Source organism: Mustela nigripes, chromosome 6, assembly GCF_022355385.1.
Source record: "Mustela nigripes isolate SB6536 chromosome 6, MUSNIG.SB6536, whole genome shotgun sequence".
NCBI classification, from domain to species: Eukaryota; Metazoa; Chordata; class Mammalia; order Carnivora; family Mustelidae; genus Mustela; species Mustela nigripes.
In genome coordinates, this window is record NC_081562.1 from 68,670,232 (window position 1) to 68,690,965 (window position 20,734).

General features: G+C 36.2%; 2 protein-coding genes across 18 annotated transcripts in view; both read left to right on the forward strand.

Annotated features, from left to right (window-relative positions):
• LMNTD1 (lamin tail domain containing 1) overlaps positions 1 to 18,017 on the forward strand; it is a 497,491-nt gene extending 479,474 nt beyond the window's left edge. For 16 of the 17 annotated variants that reach the window (XM_059402767.1, XM_059402765.1, XM_059402764.1 and 13 more), the window contains 2 exons: positions 11,575 to 11,645; positions 16,238 to 18,017. In XM_059402767.1, the coding sequence (XP_059258750.1) occupies positions 11,575 to 11,592 (18 nt within the window). In that variant the 3' untranslated portion in view covers positions 11,593 to 11,645; positions 16,238 to 18,017. Of the gene's footprint in view, positions 1 to 11,574; positions 11,647 to 16,237 lie in introns of those variants that run through there. The other variant, XM_059402769.1, reaches the window with a different exon arrangement.
• A 1,502-nt stretch (positions 18,018 to 19,519) lies between these two features.
• Positions 19,520 to 20,529, forward strand: LOC132019558 (RNA transcription, translation and transport factor protein-like). Its single transcript, XM_059402776.1, has one exon. It carries the CDS (start codon positions 19,604 to 19,606, stop codon positions 20,336 to 20,338), a length of 735 nt encoding a protein of 244 aa, XP_059258759.1. The 5' UTR covers positions 19,520 to 19,603; the 3' UTR covers positions 20,339 to 20,529.
• The last annotated feature ends 205 nt before the right edge of the window (positions 20,530 to 20,734 follow it).

Below are 20,734 nucleotides of genomic sequence, written 5' to 3' on the forward strand. Positions count from 1 at the left end.
AGCTCAGAAAATTTATCCATAACTTTTAATATAGCTTCCAAACCTAGAATGTATCATTCCTCTTAATATGAATACATATTCAAGATAAGCTATCAACAAATTTAAACTATTTCTTGTCCTTAACAGAAGAATTGAAGGAACGCTGAACAAATGAAAGAGGGAGAGAACATAGACCACTACGCAAAACATTTTCTACCATAAACAATTTATTCAAAAATGACAGAGTGCCTATAATATATCACAATGTTAAATATGAGAGACACAAAAACAAATAAGGCATCCTCTTTCTAGGGAGAAAGACAACTAGCAAAGCAACAAAAGTAGTAGGATAATGACTTCCAAATATCTTTGACCATAAACCACAGTAAGAAATATGGTCTATATGATTATTCAATATACATATACACATGTACATATGAAACTGAAACAAAAGTTTCAAGAGGCAATACTTATTTTTGAACTGTCTGTATTTCCTACTCTTTCTATTTCATTTTAAGTACCTGTCATGACCCTTTAACTTTATTTCATAACCAATAAATGGGACAGGATCTGCTCTTTGAAAAACATTGTTTTAGAAACATTTATAAGGTGACATGAGAGCAATTGAAAAGGCAACTCAGAGGAGATGTATTTGAACTATGATATTGAAGGATGAATAGAAGTTATTCAGGTTGAAAAGAAAGTGGACAAAGCATTCTGAATAAAAGAAACAGCATATTTTAAAAGCATATGGAGATAAAAATAAACTCTGTGTGTCTAGAGAACAGTGAGAAATTGTATCCAACTAAAATATATGTTGAGATGTTAGTCTGGAAAGTTTGGTGGGTACTAAATTTTAAAGGTCTTTGCACATGATTATGTGAAAGAGTTAGACTATATCAGGTAGCTAGGAGGAGACACTGATGGTTTATAAGCAGCTATCTCATATAGGTAAATCTATTTTTGAAAAAGAACTTTGAAAACAATATGGGAAAATGAAATGGAGTAGGAAAGATTCTAAAATGTGTATCTTTAGCCCAACCCTCTATTCTTAATTCCTGAATCGTGAGGCCAATTGCCTATAATTTCTTAGATGACCCCATGAGTAACTCATTCCTGATATTTACAAAATTGATCTTATCATCGTCACTCCCTCAAACTCCATCATTCCACATTTGCTCTATAGCTCAGCAAATGCCATTCAAAAACCCTAGGACCTGAGAATCTTTCTACTCCTTTCCTTTTCTCAACTCCCACTTATAATTAATCACAAAATCTTGTTTATTTATCTTGAACAACCTTTTCATTTCCTTGCTTAAATGTTTTCACTTTTTCTCCCATTATCCTCATGATGAAGCTCAAACCCGTGAAATTTTTTGTGTAGCTTGTAGCCTGGCCCAACCTATCTCATTACACATTCCTCTTGTATTCTATACCTCAACCATCTTGAAGTTCTTTTAATTCCTCCAGCATACCATAACTACCTCTTGGCCTTCACGTGTTCTGTCACCCATTTCTTCACATGGATAAATCTTAATCATTCTTAACATTTCCTCTTATACGTCACTACCTCCAAAGAGTCCATCTTCTGGCCTTCACCAAATGAGCTTTTTGTTCCTGATTTGTATTCTCTTAACATTCTATACTTCCCCTATCATATAAAGCACTTACTGCACTCTATTAAAAATGTTCTCTATTCCCGGACTATATGCTCTGAAGGGATAGAAATAGCTATTACACTGCTCACCTTTTTGTCTCCTGCACTAAACTCAGTGCATGACCCATAATAGTTGTGGGGTTTTTTTTTTTAAGATTTTATTTATTTATTTGACAGACAGAGATCACAAGTAGGCAGAGAGGCAGGCAGAGAGAGAGGAAGAAGCAGGCTCCTGCTGAGCAGAGAGCCTGATGCGGGACTCGATCCCAGGAACTGAGATCATGACTTGAGCCAAAGGCAGAGGCTTTAACCACTGAGCCACCCAGGCATCCCCCATAATAGTTGTTTAATAAATGTTTGCTGAAGGTCAGATGGAAAAGGAGATACTGAAAGTTTTTAAGCAAGCATCTCATATAGTTAGATACATATTTTAGAGAAAATTTTAGAAGCAATGTTGAAAATTTTGTGGAGTATCAAGTATTCCAAGATTTAGGAAGGGAAGGGAAGGCAAAGGAAAGTAAAAACAAAGCAGGTTATAAAAAGAGATTGGGAACAAGTAGTTCTAATAAAGCTATGATTTGTGTTCCACTAGGAAAAGAAGAGAAAGATTTGGGCATAAGTAATATGTAAAGAAATAATGACAAAAATTGTCAAAAAACTGATGAAAGACACCAAGTCACAAAATCAAGAAAAGCAAATCCCAAGCAACACAAAGCCAAAGGGAACACCACCAAAGTGTATGATAGTAAGACTTCGTAAAACCAAATAACAGAAGTCAGAAGCTGATGGAATGATATCTTCAAGCTAGATGCTTAAAGAACCACAACCTAGAATTCTATGCCTATCAAAAATACACTTCAGAAAGTGAAGGTAAAATAAAGGCATTTCCAGGCAAACAGAACTAAGAGAATTCACCAACAGCAAACCCGCAGTAAGGAAATACTGATAGAAGTACTCCAAGAAGAAAAAAAGCAATCCTAGAAGGCATAGATAGAGAGTTAGGAAGAAATGAAGAAAAATGGAAAGAGTCAAACAACATAAATGAATATTCACTATACAAACAATGCCAGTATGTTCTTGTAGAGACTAAAATTTATATAGAATTTAAGTACATGACAACTGTGTTAGTTTCCCAGGACTACTGTAACAAAGTACCACAAATTTGGTGGCTTAAAACAACAGAAATGTATTCTCTCACAATTCTAGAGACCAGAAGTCTGAAGTCAAGGTGTTGGTAAAGGCTATACTGTCTGAAAGCTCTAGAGGATTATCCTTCCTTCCCTCTTAGCTGACAAATCTTGGTGTTCGTTGGCTTCTAGATACATCAGTCCAAACCCACCTCCATTTTTTAATGGCCTTTTCTCCTACATATCTGTGTCTGTATTTCCCCTTTCATATAAAGACACTAATCATTAAAAGGATACTAATCTAGTATGACCTCATTTTACTTCACTACATTTGCAAGGACCCTATTTCTAAATAAGGTCACATGCACAGGTTCCAGGGTTTAGGACTTCAACATGTCTTTCTGGGGGACACAATTTAACTCATAACAATAGCAATAACACATAAGTTGGGAGGGGAGTAATAGGAGTTAAAATGCTCAAATTACATGTTGTGCCAAATAACTCATAAAAGTTACAGTTTATATTAGTCTTTTGTAAATCAAGGATGCATGTTTTGTAATCTAAGGTAGGCACTAAAAGGATAGTTTAAGAATGTCATGTTTATGATTATGATCTGATATACATCATAGTTTCATTATCATTCATCATATACTCTAATTTCCAATGTGATATTTTCTTTGACACATGGCTTACTTGGGGGTAATATATCACAAAGTGGGTTTATTTCAAGAATGCAAGGTTGGTTTGAGCTTTGAAAATTAATCAAGTAAATTTATCATTTTAACTGAAAAAAAGAGAAAAATTATACAACCATCTCAAAAATATAGAAAAAGCATTTGATAAAATTCAGTACCCACCTATGAAGGAGAACCTAGGAATTAGGACTAGGAAGAATTTTCTTAATCTGACAAGTGTCATGTACAAAACTCCTAAAGCAAATTTGAAGTTAAGGAAGTTTCCTCCTTGAGATCCAGATAAAGACAAGAATTTTCTTTATGACAACTTCTATTCAACATTACACTAGAAATCGGAGTGCAATAAGGCAAAAAAAAAAAAAAAAAAAAAAAAAGATACACAAATATCCTATTACCTTATATTATCCAGGAATTACATATGCCTGACAAATATATACATATGTATAACAAAAAAAGACAAATACAATAATGATCATAACAACTGCATTTGTAATAGCCAAAAGCTATAAAGCAATCCAATTATTCATTGACAATATAATGGATAAATAATGATACATTGATACAATCCCATAAGCAATGAAAGTGGATGAACTACCTGCCACATGAATTAACATCAATGCATCTCATAAACATAATATTGGGCAAAAAACATCTGACAAAAAAGGAATATATGTTGTATGATTCTATTTATATAAAATTCAAAAACATACAAAATTAAACCATTGTGTTAGAGATCACAGTAGTTATCTCTCAGAGGAAAAGGGAAGTAGTAAATGGAAGTTGCACAGAACTACATCTCGAATACTAATAGTACTCCACTTCTTAATCTGAATAGTGTTTATATGTATCACTCTTTTCTCATTATTTTCATCACATCGTGCAATTATGACTTATGAACTTTTCTGAATGTATATTATATTTAAATAAGAATATGTTATACTTAGATAAAATTCTTCTTTTTAAAAATGTGATGACATCAAAAAAGGAAAATTAGAAAGGACAGTAATCACAGTTATAACAATAAGCACTGACAGCTAATACCTTGACAAGGAGGAGAAAAAAAAATCTTAAAAAATAGATTAATGAACTCAAAATGAGTATTAATAATACAAAACTTATTTAGTATAGGAGGAAAAATAGTCTTACCTGAAATAAGTTTAAGCCTTATATATTATATTGGTATGTATAGGGAATTAATTTTAATATAATTTATCATAGCTTAGTTATTTCTAGGAATATCTTTGGCAAAGATGGTTAATTACTGCCACTAGACCATGTTCCTTCAGATACAAGATGTACAGGTCCAGGGAAAGGTAGACTATGGCCACCAAGAAAAAAGCCCTTTTAAAAGTTTTTTTTTTAATTTTTTATAAACATATAATGTATTATTAGCCCCAGAGGTACAGGTCTGTGAATCACCAGGTTTACACACTTCACAGCACTCATGTTAGCACATACCCTCCCCAATGTCCATAACCCCACCACCCTCTCCCTAACCTCCTCCTCCCAGCCACCCTCAGTTTGTTTTGTGACATTAAGAGTCCCTTATGGTTTGTCTCCCTCCTGAGCCCATCTTGTTTCATTTATTCTTTTCCTACCCCGTAACACCCCACGTTGCATCTCCACTTCCTCAAATCAGTGAGATCATATGATAGTTGTCTTTCTCCGATTGACTTATTTTGCTAAGCATAATACCCTCTAGTTCCATCCACATCATCGCAAATGGCAAGATTTCATGTCTTTTGATGGCTGCATAGTATTTCATTGTGTATATATACCACCTCTTCTTTATCCATTCATCTGTTGATGGACATCTAAGTTCTTTCCATAGTTTGGCTATTGTGAACATTACAGCTATAAACATTCAGGTGCATGTGCTCCTTCAGATCACTACGTTTGTATCTTTAGGGTAAATACCCAGTAGTGCAATTGCTGGGTCATAGAGTAGTTCTATTTTCAACTTTTTGCGGAACCTCCTTGCTGTTTTCCAGAGTGGCTGCACCAGCTTGCATTCCCACCAACAGTGTAGGAGGGTTCCCCTTTCTCTGCATCCTCGCCAGCATCTGTCATTTCTTGACTTGTTAATTTTAGCCATTCTGACTGGTATGAGGTGGTATCTCATTGTGGTTTTGACTTGTATTTCCCTGATGCTGAGTGATGTGGAGCACTTTTTCATGTGTCTGTTGGCCATCTGGATGTCTTTGCGGAAATGTCTATTCATGTCCTCTGCCCATTTCCTGATTGGATTATTTGCTCTTTGGGTGTTGAGTTTGCTAAGCTCTTTGTAGATTTTGGACACTAGCCCTTTATCTGATATGTCGTTTGCAAATATCTTCTCCCATTCTGTCAGTTGTCTTTTGGTTTTGTTCACTGTTTTCTTTGCTGTGCAAAAGCTTTTGATCTTGATGAAGTCCCAATAGTTCATTTTTGCTCTTGCTTCCCTTGCCTTTGGCGACATTCCTAGGAAGAAGCTGCGGCTGAGGTCAAAGAGGTTGCTGCCTGTGTTCTCCTCAAGGATTTTAATGGATTCCTTCGTCCTTTGTCCATTTTGAGTCTATTTCTGTGTGTGGTGTAAGGAAATGGCCCACTTTCATTTTTCTGCATGTGGCTCTCCAATTTTCCCACTACCATTTGTTGAAGAGGCTGTCTTTTTTCCATTGGACATTCTTTCCTGCTTTGTTGAAGATTATTTAACCATAGAGTTGAGGGTCTATTTCTGGGATTTCTATTCTGTTCCATTGATCAATGTGTCTGTTTTTGTGCCAGTCCCATGCTGTCTTGATGATGACAGCTTTGCCTTTTTAAGCCAGCCTCTACCTCAACTAGAAAGCACCCATGTATAGATATTCTGTAGAGCAGAATGTGAACAGAAATTATGTATACAACATCTGGATTGTGCCCTTGGAGTTGTACTTCCCTGTGTCTCCTCTGTGCCACAATAACTGGTTGCAGCTGCTATCTTTCAAACCAAAGGTAAAACTGTGTGTTGGATGTCAGGATGGAAAAGCCACATTAAATGCCCTTTATCAGCACATCTACAAACTAAATGAAGGAGAAATAATTTTGTTTAAGCCATTGTTAAGTTGTTTCTAAACCAGATGGCCCACACCATATCACTACCATTTAGTTTCATTTAAACTATTGGTTGAAACACACAAAAGTCACAGCTAGAAAAGACAATTAAGTACATTAAATATAGAATGAATATTAGATATTATAAATCATTTTTCTTTCCTTGGGTTGCTAATTGTGTTGTTTGTGTTGTGGTTATATTGGTCATTCTTAGATTCATACAGAAATCTGACTTTTCAATGGTTTGGCGGTATAAGCATAAATAAATAATACAAATGTGGCAAAATATTAACTATTGAATCTAGGTGATAGATATATGGATTTGGTTGTATTTTGCTTTCATGTTTTCTTTATATTTCAAATTTTTGACAATAAAAATTTGAAGAAAATCAATAAGAAAGACATCTGATAGAATGTGGTGTGCCCTTGGAGCTATTAGCGCACAGAGGCAAGACTTGAGTGCTGCACAAAGGAGGTGTTCTTAGGAAGGCTAACCTTTGACAAAGCAGACGTGTTTGCATTGTGTTGCCACTGTTCCTCCTAGATCTAGAGAGAATTCGCTTTCTTCCTGCTGAGGTTAGTTTACCGATTGTGGACAATTTTGTCAGTCTTCTGTAATTCAAGTTAAATGGCAGGAAATAAAGTGAAGGTAGTATCCAACCGACATTTTTTAAGCTGACAGTGTGTGTGTGCTGTTTAATGTATTTTATTTGCATGCTGTCCGATACACTTCACCTATCATCTGTGGTCCATATTGCACCCTTTAGTGGGATTCATTTTAATTGTACACTCTACAGCTGCTACTGTCTTCCATACAAATGTTATAATAATGATGATAATAATAATTATAATAACAATAATAATAATGTTCCCTTGTTTCTGAAGGCTACAGAGACACAGAATAAAAGTTTATCTATTATAAACAAATGGAACCAGATCTTAGATAATACGCAAGAATTAAACTTTTAAAACCTTACTACTGTAAGCTCTATACATCTTAAGATCACATTTATGGTTTTTAACTTTAGTTGGACTGTGGCCAAGTACTCATTACAGTCCAATAGGTCTGGCTTATCTGGCTGGGATCAAGGTATTTTTTTCCATAGAATATGTTTCCAAGCCATAACAGTGACAAAAGGAAAAAAATATAAGTTTGAGGGGTACCTGGATGGCTCATTGGGTTAAAACCTCTGCCTTTGGCTCAGGTCGTGATCCCAGGGTCCTGTGATCAATCAACCCCCACATCGGGCTCTCGCTTGGCAGAGAGCCAGCTTCCCCCCCCTCTCTCTGCCTGCCTCTCTGCCTACTTGTGATCTCTGTCTGTCAAATAAATAAATAAATAAATAAATCTTTAAAAATATATATATATATAAGTTTGAAATAGATTGTCATTAAGTATCCTCCATGTAAGTACTTTGTTCTCTTTATTGATGTTTATACCTGTGTTGCAGTATTTACATTTATCAGATTATAAACTTGGAAAGTTGAATGTCACATCTCTCTGATTTTTACCTTACTTATATGTACATATGTATGTATGTGTGTATGACAGATGACAGTACGAATCAATAATATAATTAGAAATTTTATGAACCACACATGAAAAAATGTTCATCTTCACTAACCATCAGGGAGATTCAAATTAAAACCACATCAAGATATCACCTTACACCAGTTAGAATGGCCAAAATTAGCAAGACAAGAAAAAACATGTGTTGGAGAGGATGTGGAGAAAGGGGAACCCTCTTACACTGTTGGTGGGATGCAAGTTGGTGCAGCCACTTTGGAAAACAGTGTGGAGATTCCTCAAGAAATTAAAAATAGAGCTTCCCTATGACCCTGCAATTGCACTCCTGGGTATTTACCCCAAGGATACAGATGTCGTGAAAAGAAGGGCCATCTGTACCCCAATGTTTATAGCAGCAATGGCCATGGTCGCCAAACTGTGGAAAGAACCAAGATGCCCTTCAACGGACGAATGGATAAGGAAGATGTGGTCCATATACACTATGGAGTATTATGCCTCCATCAGAAAGGACAAATACCCAACTTTTGTAGCAACATGGACGGGACTGGAAGAGATTATGCTGAGTGAAATAAGTCAAGCAGAGAGAGTCAAGTATCATATGGTTTCACTTATTTGTGGAGCATAACAAATAGCATGGAGGACAAGGGGAGATGGAGAGGAGAAGGGAGTTGAGGGTAATTGGAAGGGGAGGTGAACCATGAGAGACTATGGACTCTGAAAAACAATCTGAGGGTTTTGAAAGGGCGGGGGTGGGAGGTTGGGGGAATCAGGTGGTGAGTATTAGAGAGGGCACGTATTGCATGGAGCACTGGGTGTGGTGCAAAAACAATGAATACTGTTACACTGAAAAGAAAAAAAATTTAAACAAAAAGAAATTGTATGAACCAATATATAGGGGAGAATCTGACTATCCTTTAGAATCTTTTAGAATAGAAAAGGGCAATTATTTGAACCTCTTGTAATCAGACTGAGTAGAAAATAGTTGAAGGAACACTGAAAACTGTCAAGAGTTTCTGTCCATTTTTTCTTATCAAAATAATAGCACCAAAATATCAGGAACTTTTTTATAAAGGAAAATTACATTATGTATTCCAGGGTAATGATTTTTCTCTACTGTTGCTTGCTTTCAGAAAATTTAAATTGTAACATCACCATATTCCTACAAGACTTTTTTCTATAAAATAGATAATTAAAACCTTTTATATATCTGTTCTTATAGGTGAAATGAAAGTTTTTTAATGATCATACAAAGAATTCCAAGATATTAGCCCTAATAACAGAATAATTGAGTAATTTCATGACTAGATCTCTTGTTTCAAAACAATCCAACATTACAAAGCAGAAGTATTTTAATTTGCATTTACTTAAGAACAATTATAATGTCATTTGTGGAAATATATGTCATTAGTAAACCATTTCTTCACATAAGTAAGCAATATTATTTCAGGAAGTCAGAGTATTCTAAGATTAAAGTTACCAGGTTTAAATCACCATTGATGGGGCACCTGGGTGGCTCAGTGCGTTAAGCCACTGCTCAGGTCATGATCTCAGGGTCCTGGTATCAAATCCCGCTTTGGGCTCTCTGCTCAGCAGGGAGCCTGCTTCCCTCTCTCTCTCTCTCTCTCTCTCTCTCTGCTTGCCTCTCTGTCTACTTGTGATCTCTCTCTGTCAAATAAATAAATAAAATCTTTAAAAAAAAAAAAAAAAGAAAAGAAATTGCCATCACCCAACAAAATGGAAACAAACACCACTGCTATTGACAATTCTGTCATTAAATTTCAAGAAATTATGGGTGGGAACTTTCTTATTATCATATAAGTGTTTTTAGCTCTAAAATACAGTATTTGGGGGGCACCTGACTGGCTCAGTCTGTTAAGCACCTGACTCTTGGTTTTGGCGACGGTCATGATCTTGGGTGGAGACCCCCGTGGGGCTCTATACTCGGCAGGGAATCTGCTTGAGATTCTCTCTCTCTCTCCCTCTACCCTCTCTCTCTCAGATAAATAAATAAATATATATATATATATTTTTTTTTAAATAAAACACAGTACTTTGCTTCCTGAAGAACAAGCTTCCAGGGTGCAAGGCAAAGGCCTCCGTCCTCAGGCTACTAAGTTTGGAAGGGCATTCAGAAAACAGTTACAAGGTTTGCTTCATGACAACACATTGTACCAGAAGATGAGAAGTGATGAGCTGGATTCTTATTATATCTGAGCCACTGTCTCTAGTATGGAAAATATCTTAGAAGCCTATTTATACTCCAGGTCCATAACTTACTATTCAGAAAATTTACACTGTGATGAGCCAAATATCACGCTGACTCATTGGATTCAGAAACCTATTAGTGACAAAGAGAATCAGTGTGTTTAAACCGAAACACCCTGCAATTTCGTTCATCTTTCTTTCAGATCACATCTTCACATCCAGCCTCTGGATATTATTTCTTTGTAATCAAATACTGGGACTGTAACTTGATAATTCTTCTGCGCTTTCAGAGAAACAGAAAGGGTTAGGTATGACTGAGTTGCTTTTCCTGTAGTTGTTTTTTCCAGAGGAGCTTGTTATTGTCTACATCTCGAATATTATTGTGCCTTCTTATCTTTTATTTTGAAAGAGAGAAAACCCCATCTCATTTCTGGGCTAGAAGTCACTTGTATTTCACATTATTTGACTGAGCACTATTTCAATTTGATACTCTAGTTTTCTGTGTAGAAGTTATATTTAAATAAAGTGACTTTCAATCCCTGCCTAAGCATACAGGAGTGAGGGAGGCCACCATATCTGTCACCTCACTCATCACCAGGGTGAAGGTGACTAAACTGGCAGGCTAAGCATCTGCTTCTAGAAGTCCACACACCATCTCATGCATCCCTCGTGATGCCTCCCTTCACTAACTGCTTCATCCTTATGGCAGCTGTAAGTGTAGAAAATAGAGAAGTTAAGGGATTTTAAAGACTGGTAAAATTACCCTGCAGCCTCGGTTTTTAAATATGTATATTTCAGATAGTTATTTCTTTTCTCAAAGTTTTGGTTAATTATGTCTTGAAATATAAGGTTTCTTTTAGAAATTATGCACTGAAAAGTTGAACTTAATAGACAAATATTACTTATCAAGTGGTTTTTTTTTAATTAATTTTTTTATTTTTTATAAACATATATTTTTATCCCCAGGGGTACAGGTCTGTGAATCACCAGGTTTACACACTTCACAGCACTCATGAAAGCACATACCCTCCCCAATGTCCATAATCCCACCCCCTTCTCCCAAACTCCCTCCCCCCAGCAACCCTCAGTTTGTTTTGTGAGATTAAGAGTCACTTATGGTTTGTCTCAAGTGGTTTTTAAACCCTTTGTTTAAAGCTACCATTAAATAAATGTCCTTAAACCTTAGACATCTCCTTCAAATGAAAGAAAGTTATTTTGTTCAGAACCTATCTCAGGATTTGTTTTATTGTGAAAAACTCAATGCTTGGAATATTGGATTCTCAATCTCTCTTCTTTGGGGGGACTTCACAGGGACCAAGAAAAATATGACATCTGAGTTACAAAAGCAAGTAGACAATCACCTCAACTCAACTTTTTTAAAGGTAAGCAACAGTATTGCAAATTTGCCTTCTCTGCTGAAAAATAAGTAGACTAAAATAATTTCCACATACATCTTTCAGAGTCATCAGTACATAGATTGTTCTCATATGTTCTTTAGTCATTAATTTTCTGTTAAATATTTATGTTGCTTTTGGATCCATCATTTGTTTCCCTTGTTGTATGATAAACTGTCCAAGAATGGGAAAGAAAGAAATACCACATCTTTACTTTTTGCCCTATATCCTCATGCTATCCTTTTGGTGGATAAGTAAGAGCAATTAGACTCCAGAGTCTAACTGATTCAAATGCCCAAAAACAATTCTGCAACTATACCAATACATTTTAGTTTTTATGAGCAACACATTATTAACAGTTTAACAGAATTTATTCCAGTTAAAGAGACTGCAGATGCTCTGTCATTGTGTATCTCTTACATAGCAATGAAAGGGAGAATTAGGAAATCTGACCTCTGTTACTCAGTTGATAAATGACCCGCATCATTTAATCAGTCACTTCCTATATTACTTCATCTGCTTCATGGTATTAACATCTAAGTGACTGAGGAAGATCTCAATGGCTTTCCGTTTCATTAGTGGTTCTGTTCACACTATTCCCCGAAGAGCTGATGACACAGTGATTTTTTTGGTCAAGGATTCCTTTTGTTTATTATCCTTCTCTAGTTTATATCCTTTGTTGCCCTAGTCCGTAACTGATCTATTTACATGTTTTCTTACTCTTTTTCCTGAGTAGGCTTTAGGTTTATTCCTTGGTTTAAGAATAAAGCTATAGCCACCTGATCCCTAACTTGTTAATGTGCTAGACTCCACTGGCACAAATGACTTAATTTTACCACTCCAGACACACTGTTGGCCTTTCATGGTGCCCCTTACCTCTGTGTACCAACCTTGAAGTTTTCTTAGATTTCCCGTTTGTCCCAATTTCTTTTGGTTTGTCCCTCCCTAGATTTTCCCTAATCCTCATCTTCTACTTTTCTGAATGTCACCTACTGTTAAAGTCCACTCTCTATATTTGTCATATCATTACCCTTGAGCTTCCAACTTTGTAAAAATGTGATGGCCACAGACTCCCTGTTCTTCTGAGAAGCTTTCTTAAACATTTCCTATAGGACATTGGGAATGTAAAGAGATTTTATTCAACCACATCATTTTACAGCAAAAGAAACTGAAGTCTGTAGAGACAAGTTAACCAAAATTTACCTCATAATCAACCACAGAGCCAAAATGAAATCTAAGGTGTTTCAACTGTAAAGAACTGGAGAATCCAGCTGTAGTCCCACCGATGTAATTGCTGCTCTCAGAGGTCTACCTTCACTGGGACGCATTTCCTCCCGGTAGGATAACCATGAGCAAGCCGAGTGTAGTCGAACTGCAAAGAAGGGCATCTGCAAACGACCCCAGACACTGGCAGCCAGCACTTCTGCAATTCAATTACCTTTCATTTCTGTAACCGGGAAAGGGGACATGTTATTATATATAAAAACAGGGAATTTTTTGTTGTTGGGTTTGGTTGGGAAAAAAATGCTTTGAATCCTCTCATTGGATATTGAATAACATAATTTTGGCAAAGCTTTTTAGCTTTAGCTTTTGTTTGTCTTCTTTGATTATAATTTTGCTTAACTTCCATGGTCACAAATTTGTTCATTGATTCCTCTCTGTGGGAGATTCTTTGGTAGGTTTGATTTTTTTTTTTTTTTAACCCACCCTGTTTCCCTGTTTTGAAAAGTTCCAGATGCCTTAAGATGCCTTACTTCTATCTTCTCAGAGCCTCCACCCCCATCTCGTGGTATATTTAGGGTTGACCATCAATGTGGCCTCAGAATATTTCTGAAGACTTTATTGGGAACAAAATTTTATCTGTCAGGGGCACCTGGGTGGCTCAGTGGGTTAAAGCCTCTGCCTTCGGCTCAGGTCATAATCCCAGGGTCCTGGGATCGAGCCCTACATTGAGCCCTACATCGGGCTCTCTGCTCAGCGGGGAGCCTGCTTCCTCGTCTCTCATCTCTCTATGCCTGTCTCTCTGCCTACTTGTGATCTCTGTCTGTCAAATAAATAAATAAAATCTTTTAAAAATTTAAAAAATTAAAAATAAATTTTATCTGTCAGTGAATAACTTTTATATGGTAGTCAGCTCTGAGTCTAGCATGTCTACTCATGGAAAATTGTTCAGAAACTAAGTCATTTTTTAGTTCTCTTTTATATTCATGACCTTTCCTTGGTGATTTATAATGCTATACACTCATATAGCATTTCATGGTTTTCACATTATCTTGTTTAAGCCTATGAAGTAGGTAAGGCTGATATTATCTCCCTTGTATAATTGAAAACACTTTAGCTCAGAGAGAGTCAGTGATTTGCCTAAAGTCACTTAGATAGTAAGTGACAGAGCTAAGACTAGAATCCTCGCAAGCCAGCATTAAGATTGTCTTTGTCTTGGCGTGCCTGGGTGGCTCAGTTGGTAAAGTGTCTGACTCATGATTTCAGCTCAGGTCATGATCTCAGGGTTGGGAGGTTGAGCCCCATGTCAGACTCTGTGCCCCTAGCACAGAGACTGCTTAGGATTCTGTCTCTCTCTCTTCTTCTGTCCCTCACCCCCCCCCTCCCTATGTTATCTTTATCTTATTACCTACCTACTCGTCTCAAAGGAAAAATAACACATATTAAGAAGTAGGAATAGAAAAGAGACATTTTTATTCACAAAAAAAGGAGTTGGCTATCAGAATCTCGACTGCTCCATATAACAAAAAGATGCAGGTCTTATTTCCAAAACTGCTAATTTAACAGAGTGCTAATTATTGGTACAAACAGCAAAGTAAAGTCATTCTCAGGGCTCTTTGACTGCTAATCACATCTCTGTGCTATAACTGATTAAAACCACGCAGTTTTACTTGGAGTCACAGTTCTCAAATGTTCTTGCTCAGTACTTTGCAAGGATTGTGTGGGAGTTTTACTGTATGACTAACGGGCAGTGTAGGTGGGTGATGCCACAGAAGCCACCAAAAGAAAAAAAAAAAAAAAACAAATTTCTGTGAGTTAGAGTTAAAGAACTCTGGAAAGGCCAGGCAATTTTCCTGTGTCTGCCACATGCCCTAGGAACTCTCAGACTTACTAAGAGACATGGAAGAATCTAGGATAGAGAATAGAGAGGGAAGAAAGAGGAGGGGCAGAAGTAGAATTTGTTACCTATCACCAGCACTGTCCTCAAGAGTATCTGATTGCTTAGGACCTGGGAAGAAAGCACCAAAACTCCAAACATAAGATACTAAATTCATAATTGGTCAAAGTGCTTATACCTAAGAGGCATTCTTATCAGAGTACTAGTGATAAAGTCCTTTCATATACTAAGCTGTGTTCACACATCACTTAGGGTTCTGAATGGCCCAAACTGGACAACCCAAACATGAGGTGTCCTTCTAGTCCTCCAAGGATCCTTTTTTGCAACACTGACAAGAACCTTCCATAACAATTTCTCCTCTTGGGGCCACTTTTTGTGAGCAATGAGTCAGTACTTAACAGCCCAGAAAGAGGGACTAATATTTAATACTCTTTGATATGAAACACTCCTGAAGAAGCTTGAAAAGTCTAATGGTTAAATTTTCTGGTGTCAAATTTTTTTATCTATATTTTGCTATATATTCCTGCCATTTATTTATTAATATATTTCTCCTCTCAGCCCTCAAAGTGCTATGTTTCCAAAATTCATCAGTTGAAATTTTATGAATATTGTTTCCCCCAACATCCTTCCTTCAAAGTTTTTCAGCCACAGTGTTCACTCTCTCCCCAGCCTAACCTCACAGTGTCACAATTAGGTTGTAAGGGAGGAGAAAAAAAAAAAAAAAAAAACCTGCAATCTAGACTCTCTGCCATGTGAGATTAGAGGTGTTCCAGAGTTTAAAGAAAACTAGATGCCTGTGCAAAGGTCTCCAGTTCCATTGCTGTAAAGGAAGCGTAGAACATAAACATCTCAGACTGTTAAGGTCTCCTGCTAAAATCCCTGAGAAAGACTCAAGCAGTTGCACACAAAGAGAAAGGAAACATTCCTCTTTTTATTATGTTTTTATGTGTATTACCTAGTACATTTTAAATCCAGGGAAGATCTTAGACATTTAATGGAAAAGATAGTTAGGTACTGTTCAAGCACTATCATGAACATTTCAAACTGGGCCATTAGACTAGTTGCTTCAGAACAATTTTGATCTTCATAGAAGTGAACGATATCCATGACCAGCTAATGAAATAGCTATTTTGCTTAACAATCAAAGAGCCCTCTACATCCTAAATCATCATTAAAACTGTAACCTAAACAAGCACACGTGTTGCAGAGTTGATTTAGAAAAGAGAAAAAAATGAATAGTCCTTTCATTCGGCAAAGGCTGAGGTATCACAGAATAATTTCCTCCCTGTTATTGTCCTTCACCCATGTTCATGATCTGCTATTTTCCCACTATACTCTTAATTTAAGATTAAGATAAATGAAAAATTCTAAATATCTCAACTTTATATTCTACAATGATTTCAGCATATTAACAGTCTGTGTTATATTTCACCATGCATTGCCCTTTTATTTTTTTGTTCAGGACAATAACATCCAAATCTAGAGAATACAAGGATGCCCAACATGTCACAGCCAGCCTTCTGCAAAGCACAGGAAGCCAGCTGCAAGCAAGAAAATGCTTTCTTTTTGAAAAGATAATTCCTCCAGACTTTGCAGTAACCATTTCTTAAAGAAGGAAATAAGAGTTTGTGGTCAAGTTAAACCATTTTTTTTTCTAGGCTGTTAAGAAGAGAAACACAGGTCAAAAGGAAAACCACCCCAGTCTTCACTTTATACACATGATGTTCCCCCACCACTAATTTCTGTTCTAACCTGCCCAGCTGTTAAGTCTACTATTCCACCATTTCAGCAGAAGAATTTTCCAAGAGCATGTTTCAGGAATTCTGAACCTGTGGTCTGTCTGATTCTTTACACTTGCAAGCTGCTCTATCTCATTAAAACATGGATTAATTGAGCTTTCTAATAACTGGAAGTAGTAGTTGAAGTTTCCATGTTGTAACTAGTTGGGAGTTCTTAAAATTGCCTACACTTACCTCAAATTCATCAAAAATAGTGTCTTTTAGCTGCAGTATTATGTACAAAATCCCATGGATGCAAAATGCCAAGAATGTTTCAACTAAATTATCTGGTAGAGCACTTGTTTTTCAACCATTCTTATTCATTATTCTTTAACCATCTTATTCTATACCCATCACAAGAATAGAATTTGAAAAATAATGAAATTTGCTCATTTGTAATGTTGACTCTGCGTAGTCAGAAGGCATGATTGCTTCAGTCTCTGAGAAATACATCCAATCTATATCATGTAAACCTACTTAATTTAACTTACATTGATTTATGTGTATTTATATAGCATATGAAGAAAGATGGGACACATACAGTCCTGTAATGTGAAGAGCGAGAAAAGTAAGGAATTTTCCCAGTATCTGTTTAAAAAAAATAGAGAAAAGCAAAATAACCCCAAACCCTATCCAGTGGTGACACTGAATTTTGTTTTATTACATCCAAACACCAAAATCTAAAAATGCTTCATTTTTTAAAACTCATATACCAAGGGACTCAAACATATACTGGGATACCAATGTTCATAGCAGCATTATTCCCAATAGTCAAAAGGTGGAAACAATGCAAGTGTCCATCAACAGATGAATGAATTATTTAAATGTGGCATATACAATATAACAATATTATTCATTCATTAAAAGATGAAATTCTAATATATGCTACAACATGGGTAAACCTTAAAAATGTTAATGCTAAGTTAAATAAGCCAGACACAAAGGACAAATATTCTATGATTCCATTCATCTGAGGTACACAGAATACACAAATTTATATAAGTGGCAAATATAATATAATTTACAAGGGACTGGAGGAAGGAGGGAATGGGGAGTTATTATTTAATGGGTATAGAATCTATATTTGGGATGATGAAAAAGTTCTAGAAATAGTGATGATGATTGCACAATACTGTGAATGTACTCAATGCTATTGAATTGTCCACTTAAAAATAGTTAAAATGATTTTAAAATGCCTTTAATGAAGTATTTTATTATTATTTCCAAGGCAAAAAGTAAACATCATATGCCTGTGTAAAGCATCTGAAAAGACATAATACAAAAGGGGTTCACATTAACCCCTGCGTAGTGATGCAACATAAATATTTTCTTGTTACCAGGCCACACTAATCACAATAGTTTCTCATTCTTTGGACATTAGGAATAGACTTGAACATTTTTGGAAAATTGTCAATAATACCTTATACTACTTTGAACCATTAAATATGATCTTTGAATCAATCATATGTTGGCTAAATGTGTAGGATGTGCTTTTTCATGGTTACCATGGAAACTCTGTAGTCATGGCATTATGAGGAGACTACAAGGGCACCAGAGAGTATACAATAAAAGTTAACTTAATTCATGGTTTACAGTTTCTTCCAGCTGTCTCCCTTTGAGATTATCATGTTTACATTGGGAGTATAAACATACAACCAAAAGGTCTCTGATAACTATAGCCAATAAGCTATCTCACGAATATTAGACTTCCAACCTCTTTTCCTCAAAGACTTGGATAGAAACACATGAAGGAAGTGGCATGTAAGCTTCAGGTGTTTTCAATTATTTCCCTCATATGAACAAAGATTTTCTAATGCAAAACATGTTTCAGCTCAAATAGTTTTCCTTAAAGATTGTGTAGTTTCAGAAGAATTTCATCTATATACTCCTAATCCATTGACACTTCATCAATGTAATATCTCCTCTGAGCTCTTCTTTAAGATCATTTCCTCTATGGGTGGTCAAAAATACAGTACTATAAAAGTATAACCTTTTGCCCCTGCAAGAAAGAGAAATAAATGCTCAGTGCTGGGATTTGTAGTAGATTCTTTGTCAGTTAAGTCACCACAGAGTGTTCTAGCACAATGCCCCAACTATTTTCCTATTTAAGAACTGTCAGTTTCTCTCTAGAATGGTATCAATGGGGGAAGATAAACCCACCTTTGCTGGTATAAATCATTAACTGCCAAAATGCTCAGGCAAGCCTATTCAGGGATTGCAAGGAAAGAATGTGAGTTTGGAGCATTTTGTTTTCCTAAGTTTCTATGAGTGAAAGTGACAACATTGATCATGTAGGCTTCAGCAGCCTTACATAGCAGTGAGCTTTATCTAGGTCCAGAAATTTGCCACTTCATTATTGCCTTCTGCAAGTTAGCAGCACGACCCTGTTTATAATTACTTTATAGGAATTATGAGGATTACTTCATAAAGCATTTGAATAATGAACATTGCTAAACAATATTCACCATTTAGGGAAACAGATTCATCTACGGATGGATAAACTAGAAGAATTACAATGAAAAAGAAATCCAAAACCCTACCTACTGCTAAATATCCTCCAAGATAGGCAAACTTAATTTTAAGCCCTACCCCAGCACATTCTCCCCATCCCCTCCTCTTTCTGTCTCTCTCTCTTCCCCTTTCTGCCTCTCTCTCTCTCTCACACACACACATACATTTTATGATTTTGGCAGGAAATAATGAAAGAAATTGTGAAAAGATAAACACTGTTCTAATGATGAAGTGTTTTTGGTTAATTGCCAATGAGCTTTGAAGAGTAATCCAGATTTTCAGATCAGTATCAAGGCTAGAGTTCTTTTGGGAGGTAAACTCCTGCCACTCTTGGCAGTTTATCTCAAGTCCAAGTAGAGCAGTCATTAGAATCTAACCATCTGAGCAAGTTTTAAATGTTTAGCAACAATATAACTTTGCACTTAGATAATAAAAATGGTTACCACTCATTTATATTTGCAAAAATACTTGTTTGAGGCTCCTCCTCGCCTGTCTTCTCCCGGCCGAACCCCGGGAGACCAGAGCGAGACGCGGGGACCATGTTCCGACGCAAGCTGACGGCCCTTGACTACCACAACCCGGCTGGTTTCAACTGCAAAGATGAAACAGAATTTAGAAACTTTATTGTTTGGCTTGAAGACCAGAAAATCAGACACTACAAGATTGAAGACAGAGGTAATTTAAGAAACATCCACAGCAGTGACTGGCCCAAGTTCTTTGAAAAGTATCTCAAAGATGTTAACTGTCCTTTCAAGATTCAAGATCGACAAGAAGCAATTGACTGGCTTCTTGGTTTAGCTGTTAGACTTGAATATGGAGATAATGCTGAAAAATACAAGGACTTGGTACCTGATAACACAAAAAATGCTGACAATGCAGCTAAAAATGCAGAGCCATTGATCAATTTGGATGTAAATAATCCTGATTTTAAGGCTGGTGTAATGGCTTTGGCTAACCTTCTTCAGATTCAGCGTCATGATGATTACCTGGTAATGCTTAAGGCAATTCGCATTTTGGTCCAGGAGCGCCTGACACAGGATGCAGTTGCTAAAGCAAATCAAACGAAAGAGGACTTGCCTGTTGCTTTAGACAAACATATTCTTGGTTTTGACACAGGAGATGCAGTTCTTAATGAAGCTGCTCAAATTCTGCGATTGCTGCATATAGAAGAGCTCAGAGAGCTACAGACAAAAATTAATGAAGCCATAGTAGCTGTTCAGGCAATTATTGCTGATCCAAAGACAGACCACAGACTGGGGAAAGTTGGAAGATGAACATTTTAGGATTTCAGCTTCTCATCTACTTAGTACAATTGGGAACCATGTATGCTCTGGCATGTGTTTGAAAATCAAATGTCACATTTTCAGGGGAAGAATCCTAGAAATTTGACTATGTTCTCAAGATTTACCATCATTGCTTTTTCTTTAATAAAGTTCAGGAAAGTGGAAAAAAAATACTTGTTTGAAATATATCTATATAGACATATTCAAGACATAGACATGCTATTTGGAATACATTACAAGACAAACTAGATATGAGTAGAAATTTGGTTTCATTTTTAGAGTTTCACTTTCCTAATATTTTACTTTTCTTATGCTAAGGACCATTTCAGTACACTGAATGCCATGGAACTACCAGCCCATAGTTCATATTTTAACACATTATGAGAA